The 23,996-nt window shown below is 44.5% G+C and overlaps 1 protein-coding gene across 1 annotated transcript in view; it reads right to left on the minus strand.

Annotated features, from left to right (window-relative positions):
- Positions 1-3,135: 3,135 nt before the first annotated feature.
- LOC110525281 (E3 ubiquitin-protein ligase RNF220) overlaps positions 3,136-23,996 on the minus strand; it is a 52,460-nt gene continuing 31,599 nt past the window's right edge. Inside the window, exons 3-15 of the mRNA XM_036942817.1 lie at positions 16,821-16,911; positions 16,546-16,588; positions 16,376-16,468; positions 16,253-16,295; positions 15,041-15,084; positions 14,276-14,357; positions 13,431-13,533; positions 13,199-13,282; positions 13,022-13,077; positions 12,127-12,217; positions 4,859-4,958; positions 4,100-4,174; positions 3,136-3,869 (exon numbers count right to left, since the gene is read on the minus strand). Of these exons, the coding sequence (XP_036798712.1) occupies positions 3,798-3,869; positions 4,100-4,174; positions 4,859-4,958; positions 12,127-12,217; positions 13,022-13,077; positions 13,199-13,282; positions 13,431-13,533; positions 14,276-14,357; positions 15,041-15,084; positions 16,253-16,295; positions 16,376-16,468; positions 16,546-16,588; positions 16,821-16,911 (977 nt within the window). The 3' untranslated portion in view covers positions 3,136-3,797. The remainder of the gene's footprint in view (positions 3,870-4,099; positions 4,175-4,858; positions 4,959-12,126; positions 12,218-13,021; positions 13,078-13,198; positions 13,283-13,430; positions 13,534-14,275; positions 14,358-15,040; positions 15,085-16,252; positions 16,296-16,375; positions 16,469-16,545; positions 16,589-16,820; positions 16,912-23,996) is intronic.

The following is a 23,996-nucleotide window of genomic DNA, read 5'->3' on the forward strand; positions in this document are numbered from 1 at the left end:
GGGATGACCAGGGATGTTCTCTGTTTAGTGAGTCTGCCAGATCAGAGGCAGTAGGGATGACCAAGGATCTCTTGAGAAGTGCGTGAATTGGACAATTTTCCCTTCCTGCTAAGTATTCAAACTGTAACGAGTACTTTTGGGTGTCAGGGAAAATGTAACTTGTAAAAAGTACATTGTTTTCTTTTGGAATGTAGTGAAGTAAAAGTAAAAGTTGACAAAAAATATAAATAGTCAAATAAAGTACAGATACCCCCCAAAAAATAGTACCTAAAAGTATTTTTACATAAGTACATTACACCACTGTGTATAAGCATTTATAACGGCTAACCAGTGTTCAAAGTTATAATAAAGACAGATTGTGGTGGTGATCTTTAACATTGTCCACACATTGCATCTTCAATGATATCTACAGTGCATGTACCTGTATGTTTTTATGTATTAATGCAATAACCAACATCATTAAAAGCCTGATTTTATTTTTTGTAACATTTACTAATTACACTTTGTACGCCAGTACAAAGAAACACAACCTCAATGACAAACACAAAATCATTCATCTCAAATTATTACAATTGTTATGTTCACACTTCCTAACTAACTAACTAAAACCATGACTTCATACGAACATGACTGTAAACACAAATGGCAGTGTTAATCTATTTCACATACAGCACCAGTGACATACAACACCTACTCAATCATTGGTTTTCTTTATTTTTTACTATATTCTACATTGTAAAATAATAGTGAAGACATCAAAACTATGAAATAACACATATGGAATCGTGTAGTAACCAAAAAAGTGTTAAATCTAAATATATTTTAGATTCTTCAAAGTAACCAGCCTTTGCCTTGATGACAGCTTTGCACCCTCTTGGCATTCTCTCAACCAGCTTCACCTGGAATACTTTTCCAACAGTCTTGAAGGAATTCCCACATATGCTGAGCACTTGTTGGCTGCTTTTCCTTCACTCTGCGGTCCAACTCATCCCAAACCATCTCTGTTGTGTTGAGGTCGGGTGATTGTGGAGGCCAGGTCATCTGATGCAGCACTCCATCACTCTCCTTCTTGGTCAAATAGCCCTTACACAGCCTGGAGGTGTGTTGGATCATTGTCCTGTTGAAAAAACAAATGAGTCCTACTAAGCGCAAACCAGATGGGATAGCGTATTGCTGCAGAATGCTGTGGTAGCCATGCTGGTTAAGTATGCCTTGAATTCTAAATAAATCACAGACAGTGTCACCAGCAAAGCTCCCCTACACAATCACACCTCCTCATCCATGCTTCATGGTGGGAATTACACATGCAGAGATCATCCGTTCACCTACTCTGCGTCTCACAAAGACGGTGGTTGGAACCAAAAATCTCAAATTTGGACATCATACCAAAGGACAGATTTCCACCGGTCTAATGTCCATTGCTCATGTTTCTTGGCCCAAGCAAGTCTCCTCTTCTTATTTGTGTCCTTTAGTAGTGGTTTCTTTGCAGCAATTCGACAATGAAGGCCTGATGCATGTAGTATCCTCTGAATCGTTGATGTTGAGATGTGTCTGTTACTTGAGCATTTATTTGGAGTGCAATTTCTGAGGCTGGTACCTCTAATGAACGTATCCTCTGCAGCAGAGGTAACTCTGCGTCTTCCTTTCCTGTGGCGGTCCTCATGAGAGCCAGTTTCATCATAGCGCTTGATGGTTTTTGCGACTGCACTTGAAGAAATTTTCTAAGTTCTTGACATTTTACGGATTGACTGAGCTTCATATCTTGAAGTAATGATGGACTGTTGTTTCTATTTGCTTATTTGAGCTGTTCTTGCCATAATATGGACTTGGTATTTTACCAACTAGGGCTATATTCTGTATACCACCCGTACCTTGTCACAACACAATTGATTGGCTCAAACGCATTAAGAAGGAAAGAAATTCCACAAATTAACTTTTAACCTTTTATGGAGGTGGTCCCTGTACAGGGACCGCTCAGCGGAAATTTCAGAGCTCCACCTATAGTACTTTACTTAGTACTCGTTAAATCTCAAACTTTCATAAAAATACACATGCAAGGTACTGAATTAAAGCTACACTCATTGTGAATCTAGCCACCAAGTCAGATTTGTAAAATGCTTTTCGGCGAAAGCATGAGAAGCTATTATCTGATAGCATGCACCCCCCAAAATACCAGCACGACACGTAAACAACAGATTTTGCAGTAGCCGGCGCTACCCAAAACGCAGAAATAAAATATAAAACATTCATTACCTTGGACAAGCTTCTTTGTTGGCACTCCTATATGTCCCATAAACATCACAATTGGGTCTTTTTCCCGATTAAATCCGTCATTGTATACCCAAAATGTCATTTGCTGAAGGCCAGTCTGATGCTGCAAAAAGTCCATTTACAAGACGCAACGTCACTTTTTAAAATTACAAAAGTCGCCTATAAACTTTTACAAATCACTTCAAACGACGTTTCTAAACCAACTTTAGGTATTAATAAACGTTAATGATGTATCAAATTGATCACGGGGCGATCTGTATTCGATAGCAGCAAGTCTGGAAAACATCGTCCACAACATACTGTGGTGCGCCTCAAGAAGGGAGGGGTTTATTCGTGTTGTAACCAAGGATAAATGATTCTGATATTGATAGCAATGGTGACATCGTGTGGAAGCTGTAGGCGTACAGTGGGTTCGCATATATTTTCTCTCGTCTTAAACAATTCATTGAATGGCGGACAAATATTTTTGTTTTGTTTTTGGTAAACAGTTTTACCAGGGATTTTTACTCCTAAACACGTTCTGTTATAGCCACAGACACGATTTAACCAGTTTAAGAAACTTCAGAGTGTTTTCTATCCACACATACTTATCATATGCATATACTATATTCCTGGCATGAGTAGCAGGACTTTGAAATGTTGCGCGATTTTTAACAAAATGCTGCAAAAATTCCGATCATCCATAACATGTTAATTGAAATGCATTCCAGGTGACTACCTCAAGAAGCTGGTTGAGAGAATGCCAAAAGTCTGCAAAGCTGTCATCAAGGCAAAGGGTGGCTACTTTGAAGAATCTCAAATATATTTTGATTTGTTTAACAATTGTTTGGTTACTACATGATTCCATATGTGTAATTTCATTGTTTCGATGTCTTCACTATTATTCTACAATGTAGAAAATAGGAAAAATCAAGAAAAACCCTTGACTGAGTAGGTGTGGCCAAACTTTTTACAGGTACTGCACATAATTTCAAACATACAGAAAACTATTTACATGTGCTTTCTTTTGCTAAAAACAGACCACTATTATTTTCAAAAGTGTATACCGCTTATAGTTTATAGTCCAAAGAGTATCTCAACCTTGTTTTGATCTAAAGCCATTTTAAATCATTATTTCAGTGCCTGAGCACTAAGATGACTAGTTCTTGTCATTTACTTACAAATTGTAATGGATTGAGCACAGAGTCCTCCTCTTAGAAAAGGCTCACTAAATGATGAGGTGAGCTTGATACAAATGAATGCTATCTAGGTGGGCAAAGCAAAGGTCAAATGTCAAACCTAAAAGGTCAAATGACATGAAGACTGATCATTGTGCAATACCCAGTCATGGGTACCATTTTGTCATGGGGTGGCCCCATACTTGGTTTGGGGGGGGGGGGGGGGGGGGGGGGGGGGGCAGGTTAAGGTGCAAAGAAAAGGGTAATCTCTGACAGGCCAGCTGTCCTTACGTCCCCTTCAAAGGTCATAGGTTAATACTTCAGATGTCCTGCCCCCTCAGGGGCCTGTGCTTCTCTGGCCCTGCCCAGTCACAAAAATACCTGTCTCAGGTCCCCAGGAGAAGTGATGGTGTTACATTGTGGACACAGCTTCTTAGCCCCCTAGGACATAAACACAGCAATTTGAGACTGCTTTGGGCTCAACAAACATCTGTATGAAATTTGTGCGCATTACATTGTGTTGTATGAAAAAATCTAATGGGCTGTAACAATCAATCAAACTTTATTGTCCCCTGAGGGAAATGTGGGAAGAAAGCAGGGTTAATGTGATAAAAATACAATAGAGTCATGTGTATTAATAGCTTTATAGCATTATTTGACAAACATCTTACCAGAGTGCGGAGCCAACACTCCTCACAGTGGGCATGCCAGCACTGGATGGAGGTGAGGGGTGTTGTGTAAGTGTCCTACAGAGAGCGAGAAAGAGAGGTGGGGAGAGAGATAGAGAGGGGGGGGGGGGGGGGTGGAGACAGAAGATGTAGAGAATGAAAAACGACCCGTATGGATGACATTATAGGGCCTCATGCAGCAATGTATCGATTGCATGAAAGACTGTTGTCACTAGATGGTGCTAAGTGCCTGTATCTGCTGTGTCAGTGCAGCTGGAGAGGATAGGTGAGACAAGGACCTAGGCTGTGGGACATTCCGCAACAGGCCAAATTTAATCAAATGTTCAAAATTATTATTATCTATTTGTTTGCTTTGGGGCTCCGTTTTACCCATACTGAAATTCAACTATTCATAACTATGCTTATTGATAGGTTGAATGAAAGGTTCTGTGTGGCTCAACTGGTACAGCATGGCACTTGCAACACCAGGGTTGTGGGTTTGATTCCCATGGGGGACCAGCACAGGAATATGTGTCCACTCTCTATTGTAAGACACTCTGGATAAGAATGTAAAATTCTTAAAGGATACACTTCAGTATTTCTATTGAATTAGCTTGATTCCCGTGCAACTATCTATACTCACTAGCCCGGTCCCAGACCTGTTAGAGCTCTTCCCAACTCCATTGCTCATTGTCAAGGTAAACAATGAAAAGGAGTTGGCATGACAGCACAAACAGACTGGGACTCAGGCTATACACTCACCCTACAGATAAGACAGTTGTGTCTGTCTCCTCTGGACAGCTGCTTCTCTAGGTCCCGTATACGACTTCTTAGTGAATCCAACGTCGTCAGCCCAGAGACCCTGAACATATGCACCACACACACACACACACACACAGAGGAGGGGAGTGAGGGGGACAGAAGAAGAAGATGCCAGAGAGTTAATCAGAAATCAAAGACAGATGAAATGATTTGTTGGCTAACATGGAAATGGAGCATGACATTTAACTGCACTCACATAGGCAGCATCCACTGTCTCATTCATCATTGGAAGAGGAAGGTGAGCTGAGAGGAGGGTAAGTAACCCCACACACACAACAGGCTCACTACAGGCTCACCACAGGCACACCGCAGGCTCACCACAGGTACACCGCAGGCACACCACAGGCTCACCACAGGCTCACCACAGGCTCACCACAGGCTCAAAGAGTCGTCCTGTCTGAGTTGAGCTGGACTTATGCCTAACTTGTTCATTGGTTAACTCTTGAGGTTTCCAGGGTCTCCACCGTGCTAGGTAAATCTGATTTGAGTTTTAATTCAGGGTATTGCTGGACCAAAGTTCTTGATGTTCTGGTGCCGTTACGGCAATTTAAAGTATTGATTGAGGACTTCTTTTTGGAAGATTGTAACTGTTTTGCTGGGTGATTTGTGATGTCTTACTTGTGCTTCCCATGATAGTTTGTGTATAATGTGTACAGTGCCTTGCGAAAGTATTCGGCCCCCTTGAACTTTGCGACCTTTTTCCACATTTCAGGCTTCAAACATAAAGATTATAACTGTATTTTTTTGTGAAGAATCAACAACAAGTGGGACACAATCATGAAGTGGAACGACATTTATTGGATATTTCAAACTTTTTTAACAAATCAAAAACTGAAAAATTGGGCGTGCAAAATTATTCAGCCCCCTTAAGTTAATACTTTGTAGCGCCACCTTTTGCTGCGATTACAGCTGTAAGTCGCTTGGGGTATGTCTCTATCAGTTTTGCACATCGAGAGACTGAATTTTTTTTCCCATTCCTCCTTGCAAAACAGCTCGAGCTCAGTGAGGTTGGATGGAGAGCATTTGTGAACAGCAGTTTTCAGTTCTTTCCAGTTCTTTCCACAGATTCTCAATTGGATTCAGGTCTGGACTTTGACTTGGCCATTCTAACACCTGGATCTGTTTATTTTTGAACCATTCCATTGTAGATTTTGCTTTATGTTTTGGATCATTGTCTTGTTGGAAGACAAATCTCCGTCCCAGTCTCAGGTCTTTTGCAGACTCCATCAGGTTTTCTTCCAGAATGGTCCTGTATTTGGCTCCATCCATCTTCCCATCAATTTTAACCATCTTCCATGTCCCTGCTGAAGAAAAGCAGGCCCAAACCATGATGCTGCCACCACCATGTTTGACAGTGGGGATGGTGTGTTCAGCTGTGTTGCTTTTACGCCAAACATAACGTTTTGCATTGTTGCCAAAAAGTTCAATTTTGGTTTCATCTGACCAGAGCACCTTCTTCCACATGTTTGGTGTGTCTCCCAGGTGGCTTGTGGCAAACTTTAAACTACACTTTTTATGGATATCTTTAAGAAATGGCTTTCTTCTTGCCACTCTTCCATAAAGGCCAGATTTGTGCAATATACGAATGATTGTTGTCCTATGGACAGAGTCTCCCACCTCATCTGTAGATCTCTGCAGTTCAGCCAGAGTGATCATGGGCCTCTTGGCTGCATTACTGATCAGTCTTCTCCTTGTATGAGCTGAAAGTTTAGAGGGACGGCCAGGTCTTGGTAGATTTGCAGTGGTCTGATACTCCTTCCATTTCAATATTATCGCTTGCACAGTGCTCCTTGGGATGTTTAAAGCTTGGGAAATCTTTTTGTATCCAAATCCGGCTTTAAATTTCTTCACAACAGTATCTCGGACCTGCCTGGTGTGTTCCTTGTTCTTCATGATGCTCTCTGCGCTTTTAACGGACCTCTGAGACTATCACAGTGCAGGTGCATTTATACGGAGACTTGATTACACACAGGTCGATTGTATTTAACCTCATTAGTCATTTAGGTCAACATTGGATCATTCAGAGATCCTCACTGAACTTCTGGAGAGTGTTTGCTGCACTGAAAGTAAAGGGGCCAAATAATTTTGCACGCCCAATTTTTCAGTTTTTGATTTGTTAAAAAAGTTTGAAATATCCAATAAATGTCGTTCCACTTCATGATTGTGTCCCACTTGTTGTTGATTCTTCACAAAAAAATACAGTTTTATATCTTTATGTTTGAAGCCTGCAATGTGGCAAAAGGTCGCAAAGTTCAAGTGGGCCGAATACTTTCGCAAGGCACTGTATATTATGTTGCATATACAGGACACATATGCAAAAGAGACCTAGGTTACATAATTAAAATAAATACATAGCTGAGCTTTTTTGGAGAAAAAAAAATATATAGAGAGTGCATTCAGAAAGTAATCAGACCCCTTGACTTTTTCCACGTTCTGTTACGTTATAGCCTTATTCTAAAATTGATTAAATAGTTTTATTTTTCTTCATTAATCTACACGTAATACCCCATAATGACAAAGCAAAAACAGGTTTCTATTAATTTGTGCAAATTCATAGAAAATGTAAACTGAAATATCACATTTAGATAAATATTCAGACCCTTTGTTGAAGCACCTTTGGCAGCGATTACAGCCTCGAGTCTTCTTGTGTATGACACTACAAGCTTGGCACACCTGTATTTGGGGAGTTTCTCCCATTCTTCTCTGCAGATCTTCTCAAGCTCTTTCAGGTTGGATGGGGAGCGTTGCTGCACAGCCATTTTCAGGTCTCTCCAGAGATGCTCGATCGGGTTCAAGTCCGGACTCTAGCTGGGCCACTCAAGGACACTCAGAGACTTGTCCCGAAGCCACTCCGGCATTGTCTTGGCTGTGTGCTTAGGGTCATTGTCCTGTTGGAAGGTGAACCTTGCCCCAGTCTGAGGTCCTGAGCACTCTGGAGCAGGTTTTCATCAAGGAACTCTGTTTACTTTGTTCCGTTCATCTTTCCCTCGATCCTGACTAGTCTCCCTGCCACCAAAAATCATCCCCACAGCATGATGCTGACACCACCACGCTTCACCATAGGGTTGGTGCCAGGTTTCCTCCAGATGTGATGCTTGGCATTCAAGCCAAATAGTTCAATCTTGGTTTCATCAGACCAGAAAATCTTGTTTTACATGGTCTGGGAGTCGTTTAGGTGCCTTTTGGCAAACACCAAGCCGGCTTTTACTGAGGAGTGGCTTCCGTCTGGCAACTCTACCATGAAGGCCTGATTGGTGGAGTGCTGCAGAGATGGTTGTTCATCTGGAAGGCTCTCCCATCTTCACAGAGGAACTCTGGAGCGCCGTCATAGTAACCATCGGGTTCTTGGTCAGCTCCCTGACCAAGGCCCTCTTCGCCCAATTGCTCAGTTTGGCCGGGTGGCCAGCTCTAGGAAGAGTCTTGGTGTTTCCAAACTTCTTCCATTTAAGAATGATGGAGCCTCCTGTGTTCTTGGGGACCTTCTATGCTGCAGACATTTTTTGGTACCCTTCCCCAGATCTGTGCCTCGACACAATCCTGTCTCGGAGCTCTACAGACAATTCCTTCGACCTCATGGCTTGGTTTTTGCTCTGACGTGCACTGTCAACCGTAGGACCTTATATGGACAGGTTTGTGCCTTTCCAAATCATGTCCAATCAAATGAATTTACCACAGGTGGACTCCAATCAAGTTGTAGAAACATTTCAAGGTTGATCAATGGAAACAGGATGGAAAATGGTTGTGGAAAATGGTTAAGGGGTCTCAATATTTACCGAATGCACTGTATATATATACACTACCATTCAAAAGTTTGGGGTCACTTAGAAATGTCCTCGTTTTTGAAAGAAAAGTGCATTTTTTGTCGATTAAAATAACATAAAATTGATCAGAAATACAATGTAGACATTGTTAATGTTGTAAATGACTATTGTAGGTGGAGACAGCAGATTTTTTATGGAATATTTACATAGGTGTACCAGAGGCCCATTGTTAGCAACCATCACTCCTGTGTTCCAATGGCATGTTGTGTTAGCTAATCCAAGTTCATAATTTTAAAAGGCTAATTGATCATTAGAAAACCCTTTTGCCATTATGTTAGCACAGCTGAAATCTGTTGTACTGGTTAAAGAAGCAATAAAACAGACGGGCGGCTCTGGCGGCTGAGGACAGACGGGCGGCTCAGGACAGACGGGCGGCTCTGGCGGCTCAAAATGTGATCTTATTTTATTTTGTTGTTTTTAGTCCTACCCTTCAGCTCCACTCAAACCCTCCCATCAATCTCTTAACACCATCCATTCGTACATATATTTTTGCCATATATTTTTTAACTGTGCTGTGATGTTTCACAAAAGTTCTGAACATTTCCATTCTCTTAGTTACAAATTGTAAATTAAAGATAAAACATTTTCTTAAAGTATTATTATTTTATTGATTGACTATGACATTTCAAATCACCCAGCAGTGCATTTTGCAATTCTTCAGCCATTGCTGGACCTGCGACCAAAAAAAGCTACATATGGACAGTCCCCAAACAAATTCTCTAATGATTCGGGTCTCTTTGCAGCAAAATCTGCAGAGCAGGATGGTTGTATCCCCCATAATATATAACATTCTACTGGTTGCAAGAATTTTGTATAATCATTTTAATTGAAAACATCTACGTTTTGAATCTGGCGTTGTTTTACATATCAGTTCATAAACCATGTGCCATGGAATCAGTGCCATGTGCCATGGAATCAGTGCCAGGTGCCATGGAATCAGTGCCAGGTGCCATGGAATCAGTGCCTGGTGCCATGGAATCAGTGCCTGGTGCCATGGAATCAGTGCCACGTGCCATGGAATCAGTGCCAGGTGCCATGGAATCAGCGCCTGGTGCCATGGAATCAGTGCCTGGTGCCATGGAATCAGTGCCAGGTGCCATGGAATCAGTGCCTGGTGCCATGGAATCAGTGCCTGGTGCCATGGAATCAGTGCCAGGTGCCATGGAATCAGTGCCAGGTGCTATGGAATCAGTGCCTGGTGCCATGGAATCAGTGCCTGGTGCCATGGAATCAGTGCCAGGTGCCATGGAATCAGTGCCTGGTGCCATGGAATCAGTGCCTGGTGCCATGGAATCAGTGCCAGGTGCCATGGAATCAGTGCCAGGTGCCATGGAATCAGTGCCTGGTGCCATGGAATCAGTGCCTGGTGCCATGGAATCAGTGCCTGGTGCCATGGAATCAGTGCCTGGTGCCATGGAATCAGTGCCTGGTGCCATGGAATCAGTGCCAGGTGCCATGGAATCAGTGCCTGGTGCCATGGAATCAGTGCCTGGTGCCATGGAATCAGTGCCAGGTGCCATGGAATCAGTGCCTGGTGCCATGGAATCAGTGCCTGGTGCCATGGAATCAGTGCCTGGTGCCATGGAATCAGTGCCTGGTGCCATGGAATCAGTGCCAGGTGCCATGGAATCAGTGCCAGGTGCCATGGAATCAGTGCCAGGTGCCATGGAATTAGTTGGGAAATCTCTTTTTTGCAATCTATATGGCACAGATGTAAATGTGTTGGTCCTTACATGAAACCGGGATACTTTTTTATTCATCACAAATTTCTTTAAACAATTTTGGTCTTTAATGCAGGGCCGACAGACAAGTTCCTTACTTTTTCCCCCTTCCACTTGCATCTTCCATTTTTGCAGTAATGCTGCTATCAGTTGGTTGTAATTTTGGGTAGAGCAGAAATTTCCATATATTTTTGTTAGCTGAATGTGTGATGTAACTCCACCAGTCATATTTATGATATCATTTACAAAGATTATACTCTTTTTTTTCCCAAATACATATTTTTTAATCAATTAGTATATTTGACTTTAACCATAATATTTGTTGTATTATTTGTTCTGTCTTTTCTGTTGGATTAAAATTGAAACTGCAACCAACTTTCTATGGCATGTGTTAAAAATAAATAAATATTTTGGAGATGATTTCATTTTCAAATCACCAAAAGTGAGAGGTTGTAATCTGAATAAAGGGAAAAAGGCCATTCTTGAATTTGGTGTGAGACATTCTTATTAATCTGCTAGAGAATTAGTTTGGATTTAAGTCTAACTTTGGTATGACTGAAGCCTTTAGTAAGAGGTTTAATGCTTTAATATTTATTAATTTCTGCCCTCCGAATTCATCTTCATTTTATAAATAGGCCCGTTAAATTTTGTCTGGCTTGCCGTTCCAAATAAAATTGAATAATTGTTGCTCATATAATTTCAAAAACCAGGTCGCTAGGTGTAGGCAAGGCCATAAGTAAATAGGTAAACTGGGATATGACTAAAGAGTTAATCAAGGCGACTTTTTCACAAATAGACAGGCATTTTCCTTTCAATGTTAGGAAGATCTTCTCTATTTTTGCAACCTTTCTATTCACATGTACTGTAGTGAGATCCTTTCTTCCGGGATATGAATACTGAATACTGAGTATGTCCACATCATCGTCAGAACATTTCATTGGTAAACTACACGGTTATGTAAAATATGTATTTTTTTTATGATCCAATACGTAATATAGTAAGTCGTACACTTCATTTGGTTGTAATCCAGAAGTTAGAAGAAGGATCTAGATCCTCTATGAGGCTGTGGAGGGATCTAAATAGTGGATTTAAAAGAAAACATGAATCATCAGCGTCCAATGACACCTTTGTTTTTAAGCCCTGGATTTCTAGCCCCTTGATATTAATGTTGGATATGATTTTAACAGCTAACATTTAGGTGGCAATAATAAATAGATATGCCGATAGTGGACAACCTTGTTTTACTCCTCTTGACAGTTTAATACTTTCTGAGATGTATGAGATGTATTCATTATTTAGTATTTTACACCCAGGGTTACTATACTTAACTATACTAACCCATTGATTCTCCAAAATAGAAATATTCGAGGCATTATATATAAATTCCAGTCATACTTTATCAAAAACTTTTTCAAAGTCAGTTATGAGTACCAGGCCTGGTTTCCAAGAGTTTTCATAGTGTTCCATTGTTTCCAGTACTTGTCTTACAGTATATTATATCCAATGTATCCAATGTCCATGTAAAACAAAAACTGTTTGATTAAGAGGAATAATATGCGAAAACACATTTTTAATTATATTTTTGGAAAGGTTTACAGTATCATGAAGTCAATGGTAATGTAGAACATTTTCACAGCTGACACTTGACGTTTCATTCAGAACTTACATATCAATGTCACTATTTTTACAGGTCCTGTGTAGGGAGGCTATGCTGTTATCCAGTTTGTTGCTCTCTCCGTTGCTAGTGGATGGACTTCCTGTAGCAAAAGAGGACTATAATTTTAGATCAGGACATTCACTCTTAATATCCAATTAATGAAGTATGGCGGCAGGTAGCCTAGTGGTTGGAGCATTGGACAAATAACCAAAAGGTTGCTTGTTTGAATCCCCGAGCTGACAAGGATGTCGTAGGGCACTCAGTCTGGCTTTCAACTTACTCTTGAAAGTTATAATGGTAGAATGCACAAGGTGTCATTTCAAAATGTGGGTAGTGTATCATCAGAGAACTATGTATAACTTGTCAGAAATGTCCAGATCAAATAGTCGAAGTCAGTTTATGTTTCTTTAGCTTTAGTTCGTTAGCTTTAGATTTTGTTGTAATGTTTGAGTCACTCAAATATGACATGAATAAACATTAGACATGGGAAAATGTATAGATTTGAAAGAAAATGTGCTTCAAAATTGCAAAATTGTATCTGCACTCCATGACAAAAATGTATAGAATTGCAGGAAATAAGCTTTAAAACTGCAAAACAGTCTGTCGCCAACAAGAGAGGTGTGAACCATTTTTGTCATGAACAAGTGCTTGTGAATATAGAAATAGACATGGGGCGCGGGATGTTCCCCAATGCCTTGAGGGAAAAAGTTTGGGAACCCCTGTTGTAGGGTGTCTCAAGGTGTCGCAGGGAGAGTTGGGATATGAAGAAAAAAAAAACACATTTCCAATTCACACCTGAGTATTAATACACACATGTACATGAGATTGGACAAATATAAGCACCCCAAAAATTATATTATAGGTACTAAATATGAATTAATTAAAACTCAGTAGCTGTTCTCACCCTCATTTGTCCATTTGGAATGTTCCAGAGTTACTCTGTTGGACAGTGTACCACCACTGAGAAACAAAACCAATGACACAGTTAATGCAGACATTGCTAACCACACAGGCATGATGATTTGTTGTGTAGTGATGGAACACAGAAACAAGCTATGGGACTACAGGGTGTGGTGCGTACTTTAAAACCGCCCCCCTCAGTGCTTCCCTCTCCTCCACCTCCCCAGGATCCTTCCCTGAACAGGGGATGTCTGCCTCCGTACATCTGGATCACCATGTTAAGGAAACATAAGGACTGCATGCAACCATGTACAATTATATAGTACTGCCATATTGGTGGATCCTTACAATGAGGTAGAGAACATAGGATTCATGATTAGATCTTATAAAATCTGATATGTTTTAAAAGATACTGTACTCTTCCATACTGCAGAGTGTCATCTCCATCCATGTCCAGGTCAGCGTCACGGTCACCACGGCCTTCCTTAGACGTGCTGCTGCTCACAAACACCGACCCTGGGGACGTCATAACACTCTGTGACTTATATTCATTCAATATATCTTCACTCTCCCCATACCTTCACTCTCCCCATACCTTCACTCTACCCATACCTTCACTCTCCCCATACCTTCACTCTCCCCATACCTTCACTCTCCCCATACCTTCACTCTCCCCATACCTTCACTCTCCCCATATCTTCACTCTCACCTAGAACATTCTCACATAGTGGGCAGTGTTAACTGACTATCGAGTGTTAAGGGCAGATGTTTAAGGTCTTTGAGAGGTGAGACTTTTTTTTGCTAATCTGAGGCCATTGAAAGGTGACACTTCCAAATATGTGGAGTGATTCGTGTCACCTATGCTGTCAAGCCAACTCATTATCACTCATTGTCATTGTTTGGCTTGACATGTACCATATGTCTCCCTTTCAAAGGTTGACAAATTCCCTTAACTTTCTCCAAATTCCCAGGTTTTCCAGACATCCTGGTTGGAAGAGCATAAGATTTCTGGAATACCTGAGCATTTTGGGAAAGTTACAAGAAATATTACAAGAAGTATAACCCTATCGGCAAACCATATAATCAAGGTAGAGCTTTGCTGTTGGTAAGGGAAAACAAAACAGCCTTATAGGTAGGCTAATAGAGTATACTGTGTTAAGTTCAGGGCCTTTCTAACTGCCACTCAGTCACATTATCCACCCCACTGCACTAGATCCAAGACCCAGTCAGAGGGTCTGGTACGGGGGATGTGTTTTACCTTCACACCCTCCCAGTATGGATGTCATCCGTATTCTCCTCCGCTCACTCCACTCCTCCCCCCCCAGGTCCAACAAAATGTCCTGAAAACACACACAGACACAGGCAGGATGAAGCCATGCAGCCACGCACACACTCACACACGCCATTTTCCGCACCCTACACACTTTTCTATGTAAATAAATATCTTATAGCCCTTGGTTGTTACTGATGTATCTCTGCGGTATAACCTGGTGTACAGTATCCTGAGGTACAGTAACCTGGTGTACAGTATCCTGTGGTACAGTAACCTGGTGTACAGTATCCTATGGTACAGTAACCTGGTGTACAGTATCCTGTGGTACAGTAACCTGGTGTACAGTATCCTGTGGTACAGTATCCTGAGGTACGGTAACCTGAGGTACGGTAACCTGAGGTACGGTAACCTGAGGTACGGTAACTTGAGGTACGGTAACCTGAGGTACGGTAACCTGAGGTACGGTAACTTGAGGTACGGTAACTTGAGGTACGGTAACCTGTAAAAGCAGGCCCTCTCCACATGGACACACTGAGCCTAATGGGCAGAAAACAATACCAGGAGTTTAATCACAGGTGGCCACAACATGCTGTTAACCTCTGATTATTTCAGTAGCCCTGTTTCCAGACCAATCCACCTGCTCTATCCATCATCACTCTCTCTAAGACATCCAGTACAGTATACAGTATGAGGAATAGCTAGGCTTTCTGTCGTCTACAGTACAATGGCAGTTTCTATTTAGGAACATACCTGGCCCACGTAAGGACTCCTCCTCTTCAGCTTGCCGATCCTGACTGAAAGAGAACCCACACAAAGAGACAGACAGAGAGCAGAGAGGGTTAGCTAGAATATATCTGTAGAGCTAGGTAATAGCAATTGGCTGTGCAACTCCCCATTGGGAGTAAATGTACAACACATGGTACTGTAGTGTAGACACAGCCATGCAGTAAGACCCAAAGGAAGGAGTTAAAGTTGAAGGATGTTGCTTCTGTTTTGTGACAATGGGGGTAAATGTGACAGAGTTGTTGGCTACTGTGTATAAAAACAGACCGGAATACACACGAATGCATACACAAGCACACACACACGCGCACACACACACACACGTAACACAGAAGAACACCAACAGTGAACTTTTCATCTTGTTCCTGACTGCATCCTGCCTGTGTTGTTCCTGACTGCATCCTGCCTGTGTTGTTCCTGACTGCATCCTGCCTGTGTTGTTCCTGACTGCATCCCGCCTGTGTTGTTCCTGACTGCACCCTACCTGTGTTGTTCCTGACTGCACCCTACCTGTGTTGTTCCTGACTGCATCCTGCCTGTGTTGTTCCTGACTGCATCCTGCCTGTGTTGTTCCTGACTGCACCCTACCTGTGTTGTTCCTGACTGCATACTACCTGTGTTGTTCCTGACTGCATCCTGCCTGTGTTGTTCCTGACTGCATCTTGCCTGTGTTGTTCCTGACTGCACCCTACCTGTGTTGTTCCTGACTGCACCCTACCTGTGTTGTTCCTGACTGCATCCTGCCTGTGTTGTTCCTGACTGCATACTACCTGTGTTGTTCCTGACTGCATACAGAGGAGAGCGTAGTTTCCTCAACAAAACCAACACACACTGGAGCGATAGAGGAAGAGGAATGGTATGTTTCTCTACTGGCTACTGGACAAAGCACTGATACAAGAGGAGCTACTAGGTTATACACGATGTGCACAGGTAAGATACACAGGTAAGATACACAGGTAAGATACACACACGCTGTGCACAGGTAAGATACACACACACGCTCCCATTTTCATTCCTCCCTTGAAAATGTCCTCCATAATATAGCGTAGCTGTAGATAGGCCTTTGAATATATTTTTACAGTCAATTACTCCAATGCAAAAGCAATAACCCAACTAACCCACCCATCTGAACAAACAACAGATCTGTCTTTGAAATCATATGTATTTCTGAACACATACCATTCAGTCTTGTATGTCTGTTTGTCCTCACACGCAGAAACATCTGTGGAAAAAGGAGAGTTGAAGAACCTTCAAAGAAGTGTGTGTGTGTGTGTGTGTGTGTCTTTGTAGTGAAGAACCTACCTGGTATCTGTCTGAGTGGGGCTCTTCAGGAGGGCAGGAGAGAGAGGTGGGGGACCCACCCTCACATTTAATGTGCAGAGATAGTGAGAGGGTCTGTGGACAGAGGACAGGGACTGAGTCAAAGAAAGATGTGTGTGTGTGTGTGTGCGTGTGTGCGTGTTATTATTTACCTTAGTAGCTCCTAATGGATGGTTCCTCTGCACTGAATGAGTACTGTTGAAAGAGGAAACACTTAAAGGGGATCAGGAAACTAATACTACAATATTCACACTGTTTATTGTTGTTTAGTGTTGTTATTTGTTGTTTATTATTTGTTGTTTATTATTTGTTGTTTATTATTTGTTTTTATTGTTTATTGTGTGTGTGTGTGTGTGTGTGTGTGTGTGTCTGTTTTGTAACTGTGTCAGTCTGCTATTCCCCTGCTCAGATCTGTTCTAACGCCTACCTGATTTGTAACTGTGCCAGTCTGCTCATCTCCTGCTCCATGTGCTCCTGTAGCTCACCTGGTGGTAACGCAGCATGGCACACAGGACACACTGGGGGCAGGGAGTCATACAGGATATTACCCTTACCTACTGACACATACAGGGGCTGGGAGTCATACAGGACATTACCCTTACCTACTGACACAGAGAGGGGCAGGGAGTCATACAGGACATTACCCTTACCTACTGACACGGAGAGGGGCAGGGAGTCATACAGGATATTACCCTTACCTACTGACACATACAGGGGCTGGGAGTCATACAGGACATTACCCTTACCTACTGACACAGAGAGGGGCAGGGAGTCATACAGGACATTACCCTTACCTACTGACACAGAGAGGGGCTGGGAGTCATACAGGACATTACCCTTACCTACTGACACGGAGAGGGGCAGGGAGTCATACAGGATATTACCTTACCTACTGACACATACAGGGGCTGGGAGTCATACAGGACATTACCCTTACCTACTGACACAGAGAGGGGCAGGGAGTCATACAGGATATATATATATACACCTTACCTACTGACACATACAGGGGCTGGGAGTCATACAGGACATTACCCTTACCTACTGACACGGAGAGGGGCTGGGAGTCATACAGGACATTACCCTTACCTACTGACACAGAGAGGAGCTGGAAGTCATACAGGACATTACCCTTACCTACTGACACAGAGAGGGAGGAAAGGCTGAGTAAGGAGGGGAGAGTTTCATTAGAAATGTCTGTGTCAAATAAATATAAGGTTTGCACGCATGCACACACACACACACACACACACACACACACACACACACACACACCCCACTCCCCCTCACACTCAGCACCACCCTGTCAGTGAGCCTGCATCATAGCCTGTCAATGGGAACATTAGCCAGGCGCACCCGGCCCATTGGGTTTCCCTTCTGAATTATTGCCATAAGCAGACAGCTAGGATGGGAGGTATGCTAAATAAACATTTCAGCAGGTAGAGGAGGTCATGTACTCCTGAAAGCCATCAATCACATGTAGAGAAGTAAGACCATCTGTCTACATCATATCTCTCTCTGTATCTCAACACAATCAGACAAGAACTTCGTCATATAGCCAACGATGACGGACTACACAGCATGGTCAATATCAGTGACGTAAAGAAAAATGAATACATTTGACACGAATAAAAACAAAGGCTCATTAGCCTACTCATCACCATTAAAAACACTGAAACAGTTCAAGTATCACAGGTCTACACTAGCTATTTCTAACCTGAGAGCCTAGGGACCCCGAAGTGTGAAGTTTAGTACCCCACTGTCTCTTCTGTCCTCAGGAAGCTATTGTCCAGCACACCAGCCACACTCATAAAGGACAAGAGACATGCGGTGCAGCATGCTGGGAGCAGGTTGGCGTCCCCTCTAACATCAGCTGAGTTATGACTAATGAGGACTCAAATAGGGACAAAATGGCTGCTAAATAACACATGGCAGCAAATCGCAAAAAGACACTCAGTGTCCTCGGGAAAGAGACAGGTCATTCCGTGTTCCTCGCAGGTTTTTTGCATCCCCCATCGAAGCCTTAATGAGTTTTACCGACACGCATCAAGTGTTCTCGGGCCTTCAGCGCTCCCCGGCCCGAAACACACGGGAGTCAGTAAACAATGAAATCTCGGGGCTGAAATTGAATTCATAAGCACATTACCTGGGAGAGATAAGTGTCTCTGAATGGCGCCGTGATAAAAGGAATGGGATTAGATTTGCAGGTGGTTTATTGTCCCTGTTTTTAGAACCTCTCTCTGCCCCCGTTTCAGTCTCCTGACACCTGTGTCTGGCAGGCCACTACCAGGCAGCCTGCAGTAGTAAGGGCCAGATTCCCGGACCCAGAATTAGTCTTTATCTGTACTAAATGCACTTTTAATGGCTGAGTATTGAATACGGAAGTGTGTGTCAATGTGTGTGTGTGTTTGTGTACATCCTCCCCCTCCTTCTCTCCCCTGCCCAGTCCCAGATGAACCCTGTCAGCATCAGTCAGCCTCAGCAGCGCTCCAGCCTGGGGGGTCTCACACAAATAACGCGCTAAAGAAGGAATACGACTGGTCTTCTTTAGACTAGTTGAGTATCTGGAGCATCAGCATTTGTGGGTTCGATTACAGGCTCAAAATGGTCAGAAACAAATAACTTTCTTCTGAAACTCGTCAGTCTATTCTTGTTCTGAGAAATTAAGGCTATTCAATGAGAGAAATTGCAAATAAACTGAAGATCTCGTACAACGCTGTGTACCACTCCCTTTACAGAACAGCGCAAACTGGCTCTAACCAGAATAGAAAGAGGAGCGGGAGGCCCCGGTGCACAACTGAGCAAGAGGACAAGTACATTAAAGTGTCTAGTTTGAGAAACGCCTCAAGTCCTCAACTGGCAGCTTCAAAAAATAGTACCCGCAAAACACCGTCTCAACATCAACTGTGAAGAGGCGACTCCGGGATACTGGCAACTACAGTGCAGAGAATCATTGTACCACTTAAACCCATGTGTGTTATCTTTTCCATAATAAAAAATATTGTATTTTCAGCTCTTTAAAGCTGGTAAACAAAACCAAAAGTAAAAGTCACAAAAACAAAACGTAAGAACCAGAAGCAAAGAAATAGTAGGTAGCTGTCAGGCATATGTGTATAGGTGGCAGGGAAGTCAGGCGCAGGAGAGTCAAACGGAGTGTAAAATGGAGTCTTTTAATAATGTCATAAAAACATGCTCCATAACACTAAACAGGAAAAGAACATAAACAAATATGGGTACAAAGACCCGTCGCGCACCTATACAACAAAAACACTACACTGACAATAAACAATCTCTGACAAAGACATGAGGGGAAACAGAGGGTTAAATACACAAAAGGTTATGAATGGGATTGAAAACAGGTGTGTGGGAAGACAAGACCAAACCAATGGAAATGAAAAATGGATCGATGATGGCTAGAAGACCGGTGACGTCGAACGCCGAGCACCGCCCGAACAAGGAGAGGCAACGACTTCGGCAGAAGTCGTGACAGTACCCCCCCCCCCCCCCGACGCGCGGCTCCAGCAGTGCGTCGACACCGGCCTCGGGGACGACCCGGAGGGCGAGGTGCAGGGCGATCCGGATGGAGACGGTGGAATTCTGATAACATGGAAGGATCTAACACGTCCTCCACCGGAACCCAGCATCTCTCCCCCGGCCCGTAACCCTCCCAGTCCACAAGGTACTGAAGGCCCCTCGCCCGACGTCTCAAATCCAAAATGGATCGAACAGAGTACGCCGGGACCCCCTCGATGTCTAGAGGAGGCGGAGGAACATCACGCACTTCAGCCTCCTGGAGCGGGCCAGCCACCACCGGCCTGAGGAGAGACACATGGAACGAGGGGTTAATACGGTAATTAGTGGGCAGTTGTAACCTATAACATACCTTGTTCACTCTCCTCAGGACTTTAAACGGCCCCACAAACCGCGGACCCAGCTTTCGGCAGAGCAGGCGGAGTGGCAGGTTTCGGGTCGAGAGCCAGACCCTGTCCCCTGGTGCAAACACTGGGGCCTCACTGCGGGGACGGTCTGCGCCAATTTTCTGGCGCCTTATGGCACGCTGAAGGTGGACGTGGGCTGCCTCCCAGGTTTCCTCAGCGTGCCGAAACCAATTGTCCACCGCAGGGGCCTCGGTCTGGCTCTGATGCCAAGGAGCCAGAACCGGCTGATACCCTAATACACATTGAAAAGGAGTAAGGTTAGTGGAGGAGTGACGTAGCGAGTTCTGAGCCATCTCTCCCCAGGGCACGAACTTCGCCCACTCCCCCGGCCGATCCTGGCAATAAGAATGCAGAAACCTACCCACATCCTGGTTAACTCTCTCCACCTGCCCATTACTCTCGGGGTGAAAACCTGAGGTAAGACTAACCGAGATCCCCAGACGCTCCATGAACGCCTTCCAGACCCTTGATGTGAACTGGGGACCCCGATCAGACACTATATCCTCAGGCACCCCATAGTGCCGGAAAACGTGTGTAAATAGGGCCTCTGCAGTTTGTAAGGCCGTAGGGAGACCGGGCAAAGGGAGGAGACGACAGGACTTTGAAAACCGATCGACAACGACCAGGATCGTGGTGTAACCCTGTGAAGGTGGAAGATCAGTCAAAAAAATCCACCGACAGGTGCGACCACGGCCGTTGAGGAACGGGTAGAGGTTGTAGCTTACCTCTGGGCAGGTGTCTAGGAGCCTTGCACTGGTCGCACACCGAGCAGGAAGAAACATAAATCCTCACGTCCTTAGCTAAAGTGGGCCACCAGTACCTCCCTTCAAGACAGCGCATCGTCCAACCTATCCCAGGATGACCAGAGGAGGGTGACGTGTCAGCCCAATAGATCAATCGGTTGCGGACAGCAGACGGAACGTACAGACGACCAGCTGGACACTCAGGGGGGGAGGGCTCTGCACGTGACGCCCGCTCAATGACCGCGTCCAGCTCCCACACTACAAGCGCCACCAGACACGAAGCTGGGAGTATGTGAGTGGGATCCATGGATCGCTCCTCTGTGTCATACAGCCGAGACAATGCATATGCCTTAACGTTCTGGGAGCCTGGTCTGTAAGAAAGAGTAGACACAAAACAAGTGAAAAACATGGCCCACCTTGCCTGGCGAGGATTCAATCTCTTCGCCTGCCGGATGTACTCCAGATTGCGGTGGTCAGTCCAGATGAGAAAAGGGTGGCCCCCTCAAGCCAATGCCTCCACACCTTCAAGGCTTCTACGACAGCTAACAGCTCTCGGTTCCCCACATCATAGTTTCGCTCCGCCGGGCTGAGCTTCTTCGAAAAGAAAGCACAGGGGCGAAGCTTCAGTGGCGTATCCGAACGCTGAGAGAGCACTGCTCCTATCCCAGCTTCGGATGCGTCCACCTCCACTATGAATGGCAAAGAGGGATCCGGATGAGCCAGCACAGGCACCGAGGTAAACAGAGTCTTCAGGTGCTCAAAAGCCCTGTTCGCCTCAGCCGACCACTACAAGCGCACCGGGCCCCCCTTTAGCAGTGAGGTAATGGGAGCTGCCACCTGACCAAAACCCCGGATAAACCTCCGGTAGTAATTGGCAAACCCCAAAAAACGCTGCAACTCTTTACCGTGGTTGGAGTCGGCCAATTACGCACGGCTGTAATGCGGTCGCTCTCCATCTCCACTCCTGAAGTGGAAATCCGATGGCCTAGGAAGGAGATGGATTGTTGGAAGAACAAGCATTTCTCAGCCTTGACATATAGATCATGCTCCAACAGGCGACCAAGCACCCTACGCACCAGGGACACATGTTCGGCGCGTGTAGCAGAGTATATCAGAATATCATCGATATACACCACTACACCCTGCCCGTGCAGGTCCCTGAAGATCTCATCTACAAATGATTGGAAAACTGATGGAACATTCATTAACCCATATGGCATGACAAGGTACTCATAATGACCTGAGGTGGTGCTAAATGCCGTCTTCCACTCATTACCCTTCCGAATACGCACCAGATTGTACGCAATCCTGAGATCCAATTTTGTGAAAAAACGTGCCCCTTGCATTAACTCAATAACCGTATTGATCAGAGGTAGCGTGGATTGGAAAACTGATGGAGCATTCATTAACCCATATGGCATGACAAGGTACTCATAATGACCTGAGGTGGTGCTAAATGCCGTCTTCCACTCATCACCCTTCCGAATACGCACCAGATTGTACGCACTCCTGAGATCCAATTTTGTGAAAAAACGTGCCCCGTGCATTAACTCAATAACTGTATTGATCAGAGGTAGCGGGTAACTATATTTCACTGTGATTTTATTCAGACCTCAATAATCAATGCACGGGCGTAAACCGCCATCCTTTTTTTTCACAAAAAAAGAAACTCGAAGAGACAGGTGAAATGGATGGCTGACTGAACCCCTGATGCAGGGATTCAGAGACATATGTCTCCATAGCCTCCGTCTCCGCTTGCGACAGGGGATACACGTGACTCTTGGGATATGCAGCGTCTACCAGGAGATCTATCGCACAATCCCCCTGTCGATGGGGTGGTAATTGAGTCGCCTTCTTTTTACAGAAGGCGAGAGCCAAATCGGCATATTCGGGGGGAATGTGCACGGTGGAGACCTGGTCTGGACTTTCCACTGTAGTAGCACCAACGGAAACCCCTAAACACCTACCTGAGCATTCTCGCGACCACCCCGTGAGAGCCCTCTGTGGCCAAGAAACAGTGGGGTTACGGCAAGCTAACCAGGGTAGGCCTAGCACCACAGAATACGCAGGAGAATCAATAAGGAAAATACTAATCTTCTCCTTGTGACCCTCCTGCGTTATCATACACAAAGGTGCGGTTACCTCCCTGATAAACCCTGACCCTAATGGTCGACTATCTAAGGCATGAATAGGGAAAGGCATATCCACAGGAACAATAGGGATCCTTAAACTATGAGCTAGACTTGTATTAATGAAATTCCCAGCCGCACCTGAATCTACTAGCGCCTTATACTGGGAATGCAGTGAAAAATCAGGAAAAGAGACCGAGACAACCATTAGTGCAACAGAGGGCTCTGGATGAGAATGGTGCCTACTCACCTGGGGTGATGCCAGAATGCCCTGCCTGCCTTCTCTATTCCCAGAGGAACCAACCCGGCACCGACCAGCAGTGTGCCTTCTGCGACCATGAATGGTGCTCGAGCGGGAACCCCCTCCGGTCTCCCTGCGCACCATCCCTCCCAATTCCATAGGTTCGGGAGAGAGGGTGCGAGAGGATGGAACAACCAGACCCCGATCTAGACGTCCACGAGTAGCCAGCATGTTGTCCAGCTTGATGGACATGTCCACCAGCTGGTCGAAGGTGAGGGTGGTGTCTCTACAGGCCAGCTCCCGACGGACGTCCTCGCGTAGACCACAACGGTAATGGTCAATCAGGGCCCTGTCACTCCATCCAGCGCCGGCAGCCAAGGTCCTAAATTCCAAAGCAAACTCCTGTGCACTCCTCGTCTCCTGCCTCAGATGATAGAGGAGCTCCCCCGCTGCTTTGCCTTCAGGTGGATGATCGAATACTATCCGGAATTGGCGGGTGAACTCCTCAAAATGGTCCAACGCCGCATCCTCCCTTCTACACACAGCGCTGGC

This window comes from Oncorhynchus mykiss, chromosome 1, assembly GCF_013265735.2.
Source record: "Oncorhynchus mykiss isolate Arlee chromosome 1, USDA_OmykA_1.1, whole genome shotgun sequence".
Classification (NCBI taxonomy): domain Eukaryota; kingdom Metazoa; phylum Chordata; class Actinopteri; order Salmoniformes; family Salmonidae; genus Oncorhynchus; species Oncorhynchus mykiss.